Source organism: Lutra lutra, chromosome 1 (assembly GCF_902655055.1).
Source record: "Lutra lutra chromosome 1, mLutLut1.2, whole genome shotgun sequence".
Taxonomy (NCBI): domain Eukaryota; kingdom Metazoa; phylum Chordata; class Mammalia; order Carnivora; family Mustelidae; genus Lutra; species Lutra lutra.
The window spans coordinates 197359733-197375168 of NC_062278.1; the positions used below are offsets into that span (position 1 = coordinate 197359733).

Genomic DNA, 15436 nt, shown 5'->3' on the forward strand with positions numbered 1-15436 from the left:
CTCCAACTCTCCAATACAAGTTGGATGTCCTACAATTCCATTCTTACACTATCGACCTGGAATTAATGTCAGATTACACAAGTTAAGGCCAACAAGATTGTATCCACTTGAGATGCCAGTCAAAAACCCCAAGTTGTCACTGATACTTCCAACCAACTAGCTATAAATTCAGAGGATTCCTAATTCATGCCTCACTAAAACTCACTAAAATGACTCGAGGAACTCAGAGAAGTGCTTTACTTACTATTATTGGCTTATTATGAAGGATACATAGCCAGAACAGCCAAATGGAAGAGATGCACAGGGCAAGGTCTGGTGGAAGGCGCTTCCATGCCCTCTCCCAACCCAAAGGTCCCTGAATTTCAGTGGTTAAGAGCTTTTACAGAGCTCAGTCTGCAGCCCACACCCTCTTTCCTGGAGCTTGTTAAGTGGGGCTGAAAGTTCTAATACTCTAATCACATGGTCTTTCTAGTGACCAGCTCCATCCTGAAGCTACTAGGATCCCCCAACCACCAGTCATCTTATCAGCATACAAAAGACATTCATCATTCTGGAGATTGCAAGAGTGTTAGGAGCAGTATAGCAAGAATCTGGGATAAAGAACGAATATCTTTTTTAATTATATCACACTATTTCTTTAACACCTTAAAAAGAGTTCCAAGGTTTTAAATAATTTAGTTAAAAACTTCAGGAGATTCTAAAGACAGACATTTAAAGGAGAAAACTTCTTAACAATGAAAAAGCCCACTTACGGGAAAAAAAGGCATACACTTTTATTGTGCAAACACACCAAAGAAAATAAAGAAAAATTACAACAGTGACAAGTTATTGAGTACTCATTCTGTGCCAGGCATTCTGATAACTGCTTTACATGAATCCTCATTCAATCTCTACAACAGTTCTATAAGGTGAATCCCACTATTAGCCTATTTTCACAGATGGGGGAAAGTGAAGCACAGAGACTCCCAAGGTCGCAAATCTGGCCACCAGTGGAGCCACAATTCCAACTCAGGTAGTCAGCTCCGGAATCTTTAACCTTTAGTTAGCCACAGTGCCTCCCCAACCCCTCTTGCTAACAGTACTCAACTACCTCAAAGATTTGATAGTTCTATTTTCCCCTCCCCAACTCCATCAACTTTGGGTTTGCATTTCCCAGAATACACCATTCTCTTTAAGGCTTTTCTGCCTCAAATACATACTGTTCCCTTGGGCTGGAATGTCCTGCACACCGACCCCTACCCCCCTGTTTTTTAAGATTTTATTTTTAAGTAATCTGCCTCCAACATGTGGCTCTAACTTACAACCCCAAGACTAACGTTCCACAAAATAAGCCAGGCTGGCACTCCTAGAATGCCCTGGTCTTTTTTTAAATGCAGCTAGTAAAACCCTAATGACTCTTCAAACAGCAGCATTTTTTTAAAAACAACTTTCTCTGTGAAGCCCTTTTCCTTCCTTCCACAAACCCTAATGACTCTTCAAACAGCAGCATTTTTTTAAAAACAACTTTCTCTGTGAAGCCCTTTTCCTTCCTTCCACATTTTCTGTCCCCAATCCTGGGGGAAGGAATACTTCATTCCCTTAGCTACTTCGAAACAGTGATTCACAGATACTTCTATTGTCGGACTTATTTGTGTTATAATTCTATTTTTCAGTACTACCTATTAGGCATTATACCACAATGCAAGCATATGACACTCAGACACTTGTTAAAGAGTAGGAATGCATAATGGTCCAAGTTTAAGTTCAACTTTTTTTGTTTGTTTGTTTTTGTATTTCCTGGGTTTATTCTCTTTGTTCCAAGCCCTAAGCATCATCCTACTTCATTCTACCTCCATGGCCTGCACAGTTTCCTCAAGCAGTTCCAGGGTCAGTGGCTTCACTGTCCAGGACAGGACAGCTGTGGTCCCAGGGGCAAAGCGGTACTGGCTGGGCCTTCATGTTCGCCTGGAACCAATCCTCCAGTACCGCCAGGGCAGTGTTCTGGCCGGAACCCAGGGCTGCGAAGGGCAGACGGCTGTAAGAGCCGTGGGGGTGCACGCTGTAGATCTGCGGTCTGGTGAAGTCTACTTCGCCCACTATCAGCCTTAAGTTCAACTTTTAAGTGAACACATTTTTCTAGTCAAGACAACATGATTCGTTCTAATAATATTTTACTACCCTCTATGTGCCTACATACCCAAAAGAGTCACTGGTGATACCCCCCATGTTTATTACAGCATTATTTATAATAGCCAAGATACAGAAGCAACCCAAGTGTCCTCTGACAGATGAATGGATAAAGAAGATGTAGTGCATATATGCATGTGTGTATATATATCCGTGTGTGTGTGTGCATGTGTACATATATACCCATGCACGCACACACACAGGGATATTACTCAGCCACAAAAAAAAAAAGAACGAGTTTTTGCCATCTGTGACAACATGGATAGGTCTAGAGGGTATTACGCTAAGTGAAATAAGCCAGATAGAAAAAGACAAATACTCTATGATTCCACTTACCTGTGGAATCTAAAAAACAAATGAATTAACAAACAAAAAGCAGAAAGAGACCCATAAATACAGAGAATAAACTGATGCTGCCAGAGAGGAGGAATGTGGAGGGATGGACGAAATGGGTGAAGAGCAGTGGGAGATACAGGCTTCTGGTTACGGAATCAAGAAGTCATGTGGCTAAAAGACACACCAAAGGGAACATAGTCAACAGCACTACAATAGCACTGCATGGTGACAGATGGTAGCTACACTTGTGGTGAGCATAACATGATGCATAAAACGGTACAATTGCTATGTTGTACACCGGAAACTATTGTAACATTGTGTGTCAACTATACTCCAATTAAAAAATAAAAGATTCACTCCTGAATAAAATTATTATCTTAAACTCCCCAGGTTCAGATTGGGGCTTTTCAACTGTATCTTTCCATAATTTCCCAACTCCCACATTAAGACCTTGGCACTACAGCTTCTCAGTAATATCAAAATTGTGCCTGTTAACAAACATTTCAATATTAGGAACACACTCTCCATCTACTAAAGTTTTTAGAACAAACATCTAACAAATAAGATACACTAAGGAAGTAGTGACAAATATTAAGATACATGGTACTTCAAAAGTGGCTCTGCTAATCTCACCCACATTTGAACAGTTGTTCTGCACTCTTCTACTTCCTACACCCTAATCTGCTTTCACTAAGCTATTACTCCATCTAACATTCTTTTTTTTAGAAAAGCTTTTTTAAGATATAATTGACATGCCATACAATTCACTGATTTAAAGTGTACATTTCAGACTGGTACAACCATCACAATCAATTTTATATCATTTTCATCACCTCAAAAAGAAACGATACCTATTTAGTGACTCCTTTTTTTTTTTTTTTAAGATTTTATTTATTTATCTGACACAGAGAGAGAGATCACAAGTAGGCAGAGAGAGGCAGAGAGAGGAAGGGAAGCAGGCTCCCTGCCTAGCAGAGAGCCCGATGTGGGGCTCGATCCCAGGACCCTGGGATCATGACCTGAGCTGAAGGCAGAGGCTTTAACCCACTGAGCCACCCAGGCGCCCCCCAGTCACTCCTTATATTAGTCAAGTTCTTCAGAGAAGCAGGACCAATAGGATATGTGTATATATACAAAGAGAGATTTATTTTAAGGAATTGGTTCACATGACTGTGTAGACTATCAGGTCTGAAATCTGCAGGGCAGAACAGCAGGCTAGAGACACAGTTTAGAGGTACTCTTGCAGTCTTGAGTATGATGGTTCTATAAAGATAGAATTCCTTCAGAGGAACCTCAGTTTTTTCTCTTAAGGGCTTCAACTAACAGAATGAGGCCCACCCACATTCTGAAGGGTAATCTGCTTTATTCAATGTCTACTGATTTAAATGTTAATCACGTTTTACTTTATTTATTTATTTGAGAGAGAGAGAGAGAGAGGTAGAGAGAGCACAAGCGGGGGTAGGGGGGATGTGCAGAGGGAGAGGGAGAAGCAGACTCCCCACTGAGCAGGGAGCCAGCCCAGGGGCTTGATCCAAGGATCCTGAGATCATGACCTGAGATGAAGGCACCTGCTTAACTGACTGAGGCACTCGAGCACTCCAATGTTAATCGCATGTAAAAATTCCTTCAGAGCAACATCTAAACTGGCATTTGACCAAAAACTGGCTACTATAGCCTAGCCAAATTGTCATATAAAATTAACCATCATACTCCCTGTTACTCCCAAACCCTGGAAACCACTAATCTACTTATTCTCTATGGATATGCTTATCCTACACATTTCATACAAACAGAATTATACAACATGTGGCTTCTTTCACTCAGCATAGTGCTGCCAAGGTTCATCCATGTTGTATATATAAGTACTTAATTCCTTTTTATTGCTGAAAAATACTCCATTATAAGGCAAACCACAATTTATTTATCCACTCATCAGTTGATGATAAATTTGGGTTCTTTCCACTTTTTTAAAAATTATTATAAATAATGCTACCACAAACATTAAAACATCTAGGTTTTTATACGGACATGTGCTTTCATTTCTCTTGGGTATATATCTAGGAGTAGAATTGCTAGGTTATATAATAACTCTGTAACATTCCTTTTCACCAAGCAAACTGAAACAATTCAGAACTACAAACTTTGTCTTTCTACAAGCATAACTACCATGGCTATACTGGTAACATATAAGCATGATCTTATTTTCTATCCCTGAATTTTTGAAATGTAAGGAACTTTATAACTAGTATCTAATAGTATTAAATTTAGTATTTCAATAAACAATTAAAAAAGCAAAATATAGTCATTTTTCTACATTAGATTTACATATGGGGGGGTCATACATACATATATCTACATTCTATTTAAAATAGAACCTCCGGGGCACCTGGGTGGCTCAGTGGGTTAAGCCTCTGCCTTCAGCTCAGGTCATGATCTCAGGGTCCTGGGATCAAGCCCTACATTGGGATCTCTGCTAAGCAGGGAGCCTGCTTCCCCCTCTCTCTCTGCCTGCCTCTCTGCCTACTTGTGATCACTCTCTCTCTCTCTGTCAAATAAATAAATAAAACCTTTAAAAAAAAAAAAACAGAACCTCCAAATATACTAAACTCAGAAATTATCAGATGAAAGAAAACCTCTTTTTCATATAGTATCTGAATAGTGATCCTCCGATATCTTTTCATGTGAAGAGCTGTTTTTATTCTACTTGTAAAATGTTAAGTGACTAATAAATACTGTTTCAGGAACTAATCTTCCATTAAAACTCTAAAATATCTTAGAGTTAATAGATACAAGGTTTTTATTTCAATGCATTTTTTCTTCTGATACACTTTTCAGTAACAGGTTAATGATTAGATTAATAATGACTAAGAATGCTTAGGTAGCAAAAAACAGAGTGGTCAAAAGTGTGCATTCTGCAATTAGATGACTGGAATTTGAATCCTGACTCCACCACCATCTTTGTTATGCTGAAATTCCTTCACCTCTCTGAACCTCAGTCTTCTTACCTACAGGTAAGTCTTCTTACCTACAGGACAATATCTACTTCTACTTCTACTACTACTTCAAAAGTTTGTTGTGATGATTAAACGAGATAATTTTATAGCAGTCTGAATACTGGTCAGAACTCAAATATTGACATATTTCAGAGAAGCTTACCACAATTCACTTGGTATCATCAGCTAAAAAGTTCATTTTAAATTATGATCCAATCACTTACAAAAAAAAGTAACAACAAAACACTATGTTTCTTGATCTACACACCCAAGTAAGGAAACCCACAGAAAAATTTTTGAAAATTACTTACCAAATTAATAACAACAGGTACTTCTGGAATAGGGGAAGAGAAAGAGAGGTAACTATGTTCAGGAGAACATATATATTCTCTATATAATCCCTTATTGCTTATATTTTTGAGAATGTATTCCTACTATTTGTGTAAGTAAAAAATAACAGCTTAAAGGTCCATATTGGAAATTCATTTCTCCTTGGCTCACATCTAGAGCAAGTCAGCAGTTATAAATGCAGATAAAACTATAAACCTAGAAGTACTGACATATCCTTAATACAAATAAATAAGGAAACATTTCTTACATCTTTAAATTCAAATCTAACCCAAACTGTATTTGACAAAGGTATAGTATTAATCACCAAAAACTTCCACGTTTTCAAGTGCCTACAAAAACTTTTTTTTTTTTAAAGATTTTATTTATTTATTTGACAGACAGAGATCACAAGTAGGCAGAGAGGCAGGCAGAGAGAGAGAGGAGGAAGCAGGCTCCCCGCTGAGCAGAGAGCCCGATGCGGGGCCCCATCCCAGGACCCTGAGATCATGACCTGAGCCGAAGGCAGAGGCTTTAACCCACTGAGCCACCCAGGCACCCCCTACAAAAACTTTTTAAACTTTTTTAATTACACCTATCTGCTATTCTCTTTATTTTTTTAAAACAGATTTTATTTATTCATCCATTTGAGAGAGAGAGAGAGGGAGCACACAGGAGGAGGAGCAGAGGAGAGGGACATGAGGACTCCACACCAAGCTTAGAATCCAATGCAGGACTCGAGGCTCAATCTCACCACCTGGAGATCATGACCTGAGCGGAAACCAAGAGCTGGAGGCTTAACCAAAGGAGCCGCCCAGGCGCCTCACAGGTATTCTCTTTGAAGGATAAAAAATTTACATGGGAGGCTAGTTTTTCTAAGGCTGTTTCATTCATTTGCATAAATACCGAAATCTGAATCAGTTGCCTGAATGCAAGCCTAAGGAAAAATATATTTATTGCTGGAAGTATTAGAGGTATGTTTTTAAAAATGCTAGTTGACTCAGAGAAATAATTAACTCAGGTTCTTACAGAATTTGGAAGTCTGTCATATGACAAGCATTTTAGTTATGCATCCAGAAAATAATAGCTTAGATTATCTTTCAAAAGAGCAAAAGACAGATTTTCATTACAGTAACTGTTCAGTCCATACTAAGATAGCTTAGAATAAAAGTCTAACAGTGGCTTTCATTTCAAGGGGGAAAAAAATCTAGATTTTGGTCCCAACTCCCACTGTTACTAATAGATGACCCTGTACAAATAACCTCTAAACATCCAACTCCTTTTGAATAAAAGGCATCCAGCCTGTAGCTGCTTTAGTACCTCCTAAGAGTGTTATACAGAACAAGTGAAATAAGAAAGTATTCTGACTGTAAAACCCTTAAAAGTATTATTTTGCATGAGAATGGATATATATGTAATAGCTCAAAATTAATGTCACCAAACACAAGATTTTCTAGAGTCCCAAAATGCTTAGCAAACTGTGCACGACAGTTTGCAAATTCTCAATAAGTAATGATTTTTACAAAGACTACCTATTGGTAATTGAGTCCATGATCTCAAATTAAAGATTAACTCAAATGACTTTCTGCCCTTTGACCCTAATCAGGGTTTGTAGAAGTACAGACAGCTCTATTGTTCACATTTCACTCATTCAAACATTTATGTAGTGCCTATCCTCTTGTTCTCAAGAGCTCACATCTGGCAGGGCAAGCACATTTGCATTATAGTTATTTTGTTGTCTGTGTCCCATAATGAAATTATATACAAAGTTCTATGGGAGTATAAAGGAAGAAGCTATTAATTCTTTCGTTAGTGGGAGTTAGGGAAGGCTTCGCATTGAAACTGGGCCTCAAGGGATGAAGGGGAAAGGTCATTCTGGAAGATGAAACAGCAAAAAAGGCACTTGTTCTAGGAACAGAGAGCACTGTCACACAGCTACTGCATAGTTTGGGGCAAAGGAAAAAAAAGAGTAATAGAAGATGGAGCTGGAAAAAAGGGAAATAAGACACAGATTTTGAAGGGGTTTGTACATCGTGTTAAAAATTAATGGGGGGGGGGGCGCCTGGGTGGCTCAGTGGGTTAAGCCTCTGCCTTCAGCTCGGGTCATGATCTCAGGGTCCTGGGATCGAGTCCCGCATCAGCCTCTCTGCTTGGCGGGGAGCCTGCTTTCTCCTCTCTCTCTCTGCCTGCCTGTCTGCCTACTTGTGCTCTCTCTCTGTCAAATAAATAAATAAAATCTTAAAAAAAAAAAATTAATGGGGAAACAACCACGATTTCTGGGCAGACAGGTAAACTGTTCATGTACTTATAGTGGCAACGAGAGAAGTTTGCACAGAAGACGCCTTAGAATATTTCCATAGCTAACAAATGCCATCATTTTTCTTGATTCAAGTAAGTGACATACATTAAGAACCAATCTCACAGTCTTTTCACTTAAAAGTCTAAATGACAGACACTCCCCTTCCTATTTACCGCAGAGAATAGATATTAAGCTCTAACATAAATACCACTTGAGAAAACCAAATCGAAGCCTAAGAAGGCAAAGAGTAAATTCAACCTAAGGAGAAAAATCAAATATCTAAGCGGGAAAAAAAAGTTTTAAGTATATACACCTACATTTTTAACTTGAATAGGAAAAATACTTTATTTATTTTCCACTATTGTGAAAAATATGAAATGAATCTGTGCTTTGGATATACAATCTGGCCTTCTGAACATGTTTATATCAATGTACCTCAAACATAACATTTGTCAATTATATTACTTTGTCATAAAAACCAACACCTCTTAATGACATTTTTACTTCTATCAACAACAACAAAAAAATTGGTGAAACAATACACAAATAAAATCAATGATCTGTTATTCTCCCAAAAGCTGAGGCCAGGATCTTTGTTGTCATGTTTAGATATGGAGAAGAAGAAAAAAGAAACTATCTTGATTGACAAATTCTGAAGATTCTTCCTTTGCAATGACTTCCTTGCAATGTGACATATCATTCCTGCTTTCATGCCTTTACTTCAGGAATTCTTCCCACCAAAACTCCTTCCCCTGACTAACTCTAGTTACATCTCCTTATTTTAAAAGTCCTAAGGTCTAGCTTAAATTGTATCCTATCCAAGAATCATCCCTAAAATCTCCAGTACTTACAGAACCTCTTTTTTTGCTGAAGTCCTAATTAGCAAGTTAATATACTTGTAATTTTCACCTTCTAGCATTTAATCATTTTTATTTCTACTGTGAATATGGTCAATGCCCTGACAAAACGATATCAGATCTAAACTGTTACAAAGCCTTGCAGTAGCAGAGTAGTTAAGAGCTTCGGTTCTAGACTCTAGAGTCAAAAGTCAGAATACCAACATTCAAATCCCAACTCTACCATTTATTAGCTATGTGAATTTGGGCAAGTTAATCTAATCTCTCTGTGCCTTAATTTCCTTATGGGTTAATGTGGGAAAAATAAGCAGTTATCTTAAATAGTTATTTAAGGATTAATTAACATGTAAAGCATTTAGAACTGGGTATGGTACCTAGTTAGCGCACAAGTATTAATTAAGCTGTTCCCATTTGTCCTTGCTCCAGGCCTCCTTACCTATTGTTGTCATATCACTTTTAATTGGTGGTTCTGTTATGTCAGTGCCCTGCAGAGAACTTTCCCTGGCCTTCCACAGTACATGGGTTGATGCCCTTAGTTTGTTAATCAAGGCACTCCACAACTATCTCCTCAGCTTTAGCTACTCAGAAACAGACAAATAAGGCAGACACCCTCTCTTCCATGGTCTGACAACTACTTATAAAAGAGAAACAAACATAAAAATGTCACACAGAATGGATGTTCACACATAGCTACTCTCCAAAAAACTTCTCCAATCCAACAAAATCAATTTCATCAGTGACTGGAAGATGTCAAACTCATTCAAAATTACCTGCTTTTGTCTGTTTTATTCTACTTTCGTCCACCCAAAACACACAAAAACCACGCAAAAAAGACAGCTTTTCTTAAGATGTACCTATCCACCCCTATTGTAAAGTCTAATTCAAACACCATCATCCTTGCCGTTTAAACTTACTTAATACTATCTTATCTCAATCACTTGTGTATTTTGGTGTTTTTTTTTTTTATTTTATTTCGAGAGTGAGAGAGAGCATGAGCTGGGGAAGAGGCAGGTGGAGAGAGAGAAGCAGACTCCCCACTGAGCAGGGAGCCTGCAACAGGGCTCTAACCTCAGGACCCTGGGATCACAGAAGGCAGACACTTAACAGACTGAGCCACCCAGGCACCCTTCTCAATCAACTGTTACTAAGGTGTATAGTCACCCTCTGTATCCAAAATATAATCTTCTAGAAAGAATAACAATTTCTAACCAGTTCTTGTTTTCTTCCCTCTCACCACTGTGCCCTCCACTAAAACAGATCATGATAGCACAGGTGCTCAAAAATATGCATTGAATTTAAGTAAGAAAAAGTGAAACTGGAAGTAGAATACTACTATCACTTATTACTAAGTAAACTACAGTAAGAGTGCAAATAGACTACTGTATCAACCATTAGACTATCACCTGTCCACAGAGACTCAAATCAAGAGGGACCATCCAAATCAGAAGGAGGCAGTCCACTCACTACCCCTTCTATGTAACCACCATATGGGTAGATTTGCTTGTTCAGTGGTAACTTGGTCAAAAGAAGGATTAATAACCATTCTATTATATGCCATCTCATTTGAAGATCTTGACTTCCAAGAGAAGTGAAGGATGATACACAGGGTCAGCACCCAAGCAGGGCAATAACAGACTGCTACACTCCTGAGTAGATGATTTGGGAAAGTTTATTAAATTCCACTTTATGGCAAACCTGTCACCCTCCAACCTGCAGGTTTTCAGTACCCATAAGGCATTCCATAAACTTAGCATTAAAAAGTGTCACCTAGACTCCATGTGCCTATGTTTTGCAGATTTTCTACAATGAATATGTATTACTTGGATAATAAGGAAGTTTCAAGTGTTTATTACCTCTTCCAGCTTTTAATGGGTCACCTATAATGGCTAGTGCAGAATGAAAAAATCACAAAAGTCAACCAAAGGGTATATATCACTCCAATTCTCCACCTCCCAGGGAAAGTGCAAATTTGAACAAAGTTCTCAACTTTGTATGTTCAATTTAAAAGATTACTTCTACATATGCCATCACATGAAAGAAAAAACAATTCTCATTACCTTCCTAGGACTCCACAGCATACAGAAATTGCAAAGAGCTACCTAGATGGTTTGCTTTTCCCCCCGACCTCAAACACCCTCCTCACTAAGAACTAGGTCCTTAATAAGGGCCACAAACAGGGTGCTAAGTAATTTACATGATTATATCAATCTCAAAACAATAGTAGGTACCACTATTATCCCCAGAAGAGAAAACTAAGGCTTAGAGATGAGATGTTTGAAAAATAAAAACCTGCCTGAGGTGATGCTTATAGAAGGAGGGGATTATGGTATTGTATAAAGGAATTTGCTGGGAATATATATTAGGCTCAGTGACTTATTTGTTATGAGACAATTATAGCAGAAATCCTCGAACTGGGGGCACCTGGGTGGCTCAGTGGGTGGGGCCTCTGCCTTCGGCTCAGGTCGTGATCCCAGGGTTGGGATCAAGTCCTGCATCGGGCTCTCTGCTCAGCAGGGAACCTGCTTCTCCCTCTCTCTCTGCCTGCCTCTCTGCCTACTTGTGATCTCTGTCTGTTGAATAAATAAATAAAAATCTTAAAAAAAAATTTCTCAAACTGGAAATTTCACACATAGAAAACAGTAAGTGATATTTGGTCAAACTGTGGATTTTCTTTGAAATTGTGTACCTCAGGATATCTGGCACATAATAGGTGCTCAATAAAACCCTGTCTGTTCAAACCTAAATGTTAAACAATTTTATTCCTAAAATAATTTGATCACATGGCAAAATCTAACAGGTTATTTGTTTTAACTAGATTAGGCTGTGCAGTAATCAATAATTATATCTATACCTAAAGTAATGGCCTCATATCCTGTTTTTAGCTAAAGCAGGAAAAAAGTGAAAATGGTGGAAATAAGCTGTGTATCTTTTAAAGATAAGTTTTTCTAATTACAAATTCCACTCAATTTTAACATGTCTGCTCAATTTACACAATACTCACTATGGATCTAGTCTTAGCCATCTCAAAATAATCTACTGTGGGGGTTTTAGTATAGCCATGAAAAGCACTGCTCATGTAATCACTATTTTTTAAATAAGTAAAAGAAAAAAAATCTGAGTCTCCTTTGAGTAGTGTACCAAAGTAAAGCAGGTGCCTTTGCAGATTATGTACTTTAAGCAAACCTGTTATTTGATTAAGCTGGACCTTAGCTTAGACAAAAAGGTCAAAGCTGGTTGAATTAAGGCACTGGCAGTTAACTGATGTTTGAATTTGATAGCTGGAAAAGATGAGTTCCATGAATATTCACTTTAAATGATTATGGGTAATCTATGAAGTCTTTCAGACACCCAAACTTTAGTTTCTACAGAGAAAGAAAAAGGGTCTGTTCCATAGGTAAATGAACATCTGGTGTTATACAGAAAAATTAACATCTTTTTCAGTTCACATCCTACACACAGAGTAGGGCATAGGTATTATGCAAGCACAATCTTTTCCTCCTTTCTTTGAAAAATGATTTATATAATAATTCCTTAATTCTGTAGCAACAGAGTATTGCCTTCTTTTTTTTGAAGCTCAAGTTTCTTTCATATCAAAATACTACCATTGGAAACTTAAATTCTTCTTTTAAAAAAGACTTCATCATTTAACTCGGGAAGAGGAAGCAAAAAGTCAGGAGGTGAAGCCCAAGGTATTCTATTAGTCTTACATAACTTAATCTAAGTCAGAACTGATTCAGTATCTCAAAAGCACAAAAATGAATTCTTCAGTATATTCTTTACACACATTAAGTATTAAAAATTGAAAGGGTCTTATTTGACTTTTTCTTGTATTCTTAAAATATAAGCACCCACAAGTATAGTAAATTAGGGTGCCAACATAAAAATGCAAAAAGGATCACACTTAGAGAGCATTAAATTCATCCTATCACATCTAGGTAATGCAATATTTGATAGAACTGGATATAATTTCAGAAAGTACATTAATTTCCTAACACTGATTTTTAAATATCACCTTTACAAGTATGCATTAAGTATTTTTAGTAAGTTCTTGCAAGGAACACCAAAAATGATTTTCAAAAGCAATACATATATGTTCACCCAACTTGCAAACAAAACTCTAAAAATGTAAAGCTATATTTGTTCATGATTAATGAAACTGGCTTTGAAAATTGCAAATTACTCCCTATCAAATATTTCAAAAACGTAAATTTACACAAACAACTGTCCTTACTAGAAAGACCATGATCTGAACTCAGCTAAAAGCTGTGTTAACTCCTTTTCACCCCTGAGACACCTGAGCCCCAGTGTAATACTGGCCACAGATTCCCTGCATTGCTTTGGGAACTGCCGCTTGCTTATTCAAACACTGAACGGCAAATTCACCTTTCTAAAAAGATTAGAAGAAAAAGCCAAGTTTCACTATCTAGTTTTCTGAAATGAATGAGAGCTTGGGATTTCACTGGGAATGACCACATTATCAAGATGCCATCGCCCTCCCGAGGCATTTAATTACAATACCGTCTCTGTTTTCCATTCAACCACCTCAACTAAACTTCCAGTAGAACCAAATACCCAAAAAGTTGGTTCCATGGCCTTGCTCAAAGTCTCCTCTGGGTGCAAACGCTGGGATCCTGCATACATTATGCAAAAAGGGCAAAAGGAAATGAGAAGTAAAGATTGTTAGATAACGTGGTGACATTACCTTGCCCGTCTTGTGATCAAACCAGACGAGAGCATGATTCCTTGACAGCACTTTGCAATCAAAGGTAGCATTATTCTGCGCTGGTCGACAGCGGGCCACTGAGCGGCCGATTTTAATGGGTTCGTCCAGGTAGACATGGCGCTCCTGAAACGGGTGCGAGTTCGGGCGGCAAGTGAAGATGGCCAAGGCTGACGGCATCGAGGACAGACTGGGGGTGTCTCTCCTACCAAGGGACAAAGAGGAGTTCCACCGGATCCGGACTGCCCTTCACAAGCCTATGCCCCTATCCCCCCCAAAATTTTAAATTAAAACAAACTGTGCATTGTCCAAGCATAACCAGTGAACATCAACAACTCTTCACTTGAGTAGCAAGACAAGCCAGCGCAATCCCCATCACCTCCTTTAAAACCCAGCAGCGCCCTGACCGCAAAAAGTCCCCAACTGGCAGCTTTCAGTCCATCTTCTTCCCTGGGAAGAAAAGCCTCAAACATCGGACAGCTTCGGCTAAGAAAACTCCTGGAAGACAGTTTGGGGGCTGGAGGTATCCAAGCAGATGAGTCACACACCAATTCTTGTGTTTTGTTTGGGATCGCGGCCGCTTTCCCTCCTCGGTGGCGGAAATGTTGCAGCACTGCAGCATGAAGGAAGGGTCGGTTCGGTGCGGCCAGGAAGGTCCTTTCGGGCCGAAGGAAGGTGTCGCCGAGCACCTCTGGGCACCCACCGCCCGTCTTTGAGGGCCTCGGGAGTGGAAGGGCAGAGTCGTGGGGGTCTAGACCGCCAGCGGGACAGTCTGCATTGCTCTTGCTGCGCGGAGGCCGCCAGGGAGGTGGCACGGGGTCCCTGGCACGAGCCGAGACGGCGGTGGCTGGGATCCTTGGCGCGAGGAGTAGGGGGACAGGCAGAGGCGCGGGCAGCGGCCGAGGCGGGACTCCCGGGCACCTGGCGGGCGTCCCTGCGCCCAGGGCGGAGATCCGGCTCGGCAGGCCGGTGCGGACAGAACGAGGCGCAACCCCGCGGAGGCTCAGGGGTCTCGGCCCGCAGGAAGTTGGTCCCTGAACGCCTGAGCTCCTAGCTGCTGCTCAGCACACCGGCCGCCTTCTTTCAGGGTCGCCCCCGCGAGGGTCGCATCTCAGGGACGACAGCCACAGCTCCCAGCGGACGAGGAGGTGGGGGAGGGAGGCTGGCCCGGAGATTAGGGGAGAGGCCTGGAGGCCCCGGGCTGGGTCCGCCGCAGCCTCCACCACTCGCGGCTGGTGGGACACGCTCAGGCTGTGCCCGACAAGGCAGGAAACTTTCCGACCTGGTGGGGAAAACATCAAAACAAACGGCCGTCAGGCGCCGGTGCCCGCCCGTCTCAGCCCGCACCCCCTTCAACCCGCCCCCCGCCAGTCCCCGAGACTGGCCACGATCTCGGCCAACCTCTCCGCGGACGAGCTGCGGGGATTTAGAACCCGGACGCCACAACGGGTCCAGCCTCCCTCGTTGCTGCCGCCGCCTCAGCTTACCTTGCCAGCGCCGGCCGCCATAGTGACTCTGACTGAAACCTACCCGGTGCACCGCCACGGGAACGCGCACCCTTCAAGGGCCCTCCTACCCCCTCTCCCGCGCCGTAGTCCGGGGTCGTCACGTGTTCGACGCAGTGGAGGCCATGATGGTCAAGGGCAAAAAAGAGGGCAGGCTAATTTTTAACGCGCTCCAGACGCCATGTTAGTTAAGGGCTGGAAGCTTCAAACCGTGAGACAACCTTTACGACCAT

At 40.6% G+C, this 15436-nt stretch overlaps 1 protein-coding gene across 32 annotated transcripts in view; it reads right to left on the minus strand.

Annotated features, from left to right (window-relative positions):
• SLMAP (sarcolemma associated protein) overlaps nucleotides 1–13885 on the minus strand; it is a 145586-nt gene extending 131701 nt beyond the window's left edge. For all 32 annotated transcript variants that reach the window (XM_047691343.1, XM_047691354.1, XM_047691268.1 and 29 more), the window contains exon 1: nucleotides 13681–13885. In XM_047691343.1, the coding sequence (XP_047547299.1) occupies nucleotides 13681–13878 (198 nt within the window). In that variant the 5' untranslated portion in view covers nucleotides 13879–13885. The remainder of the gene's footprint in view (nucleotides 1–13680) is intronic.
• Between the last annotated feature and the right edge of the window lie 1551 nt (nucleotides 13886–15436).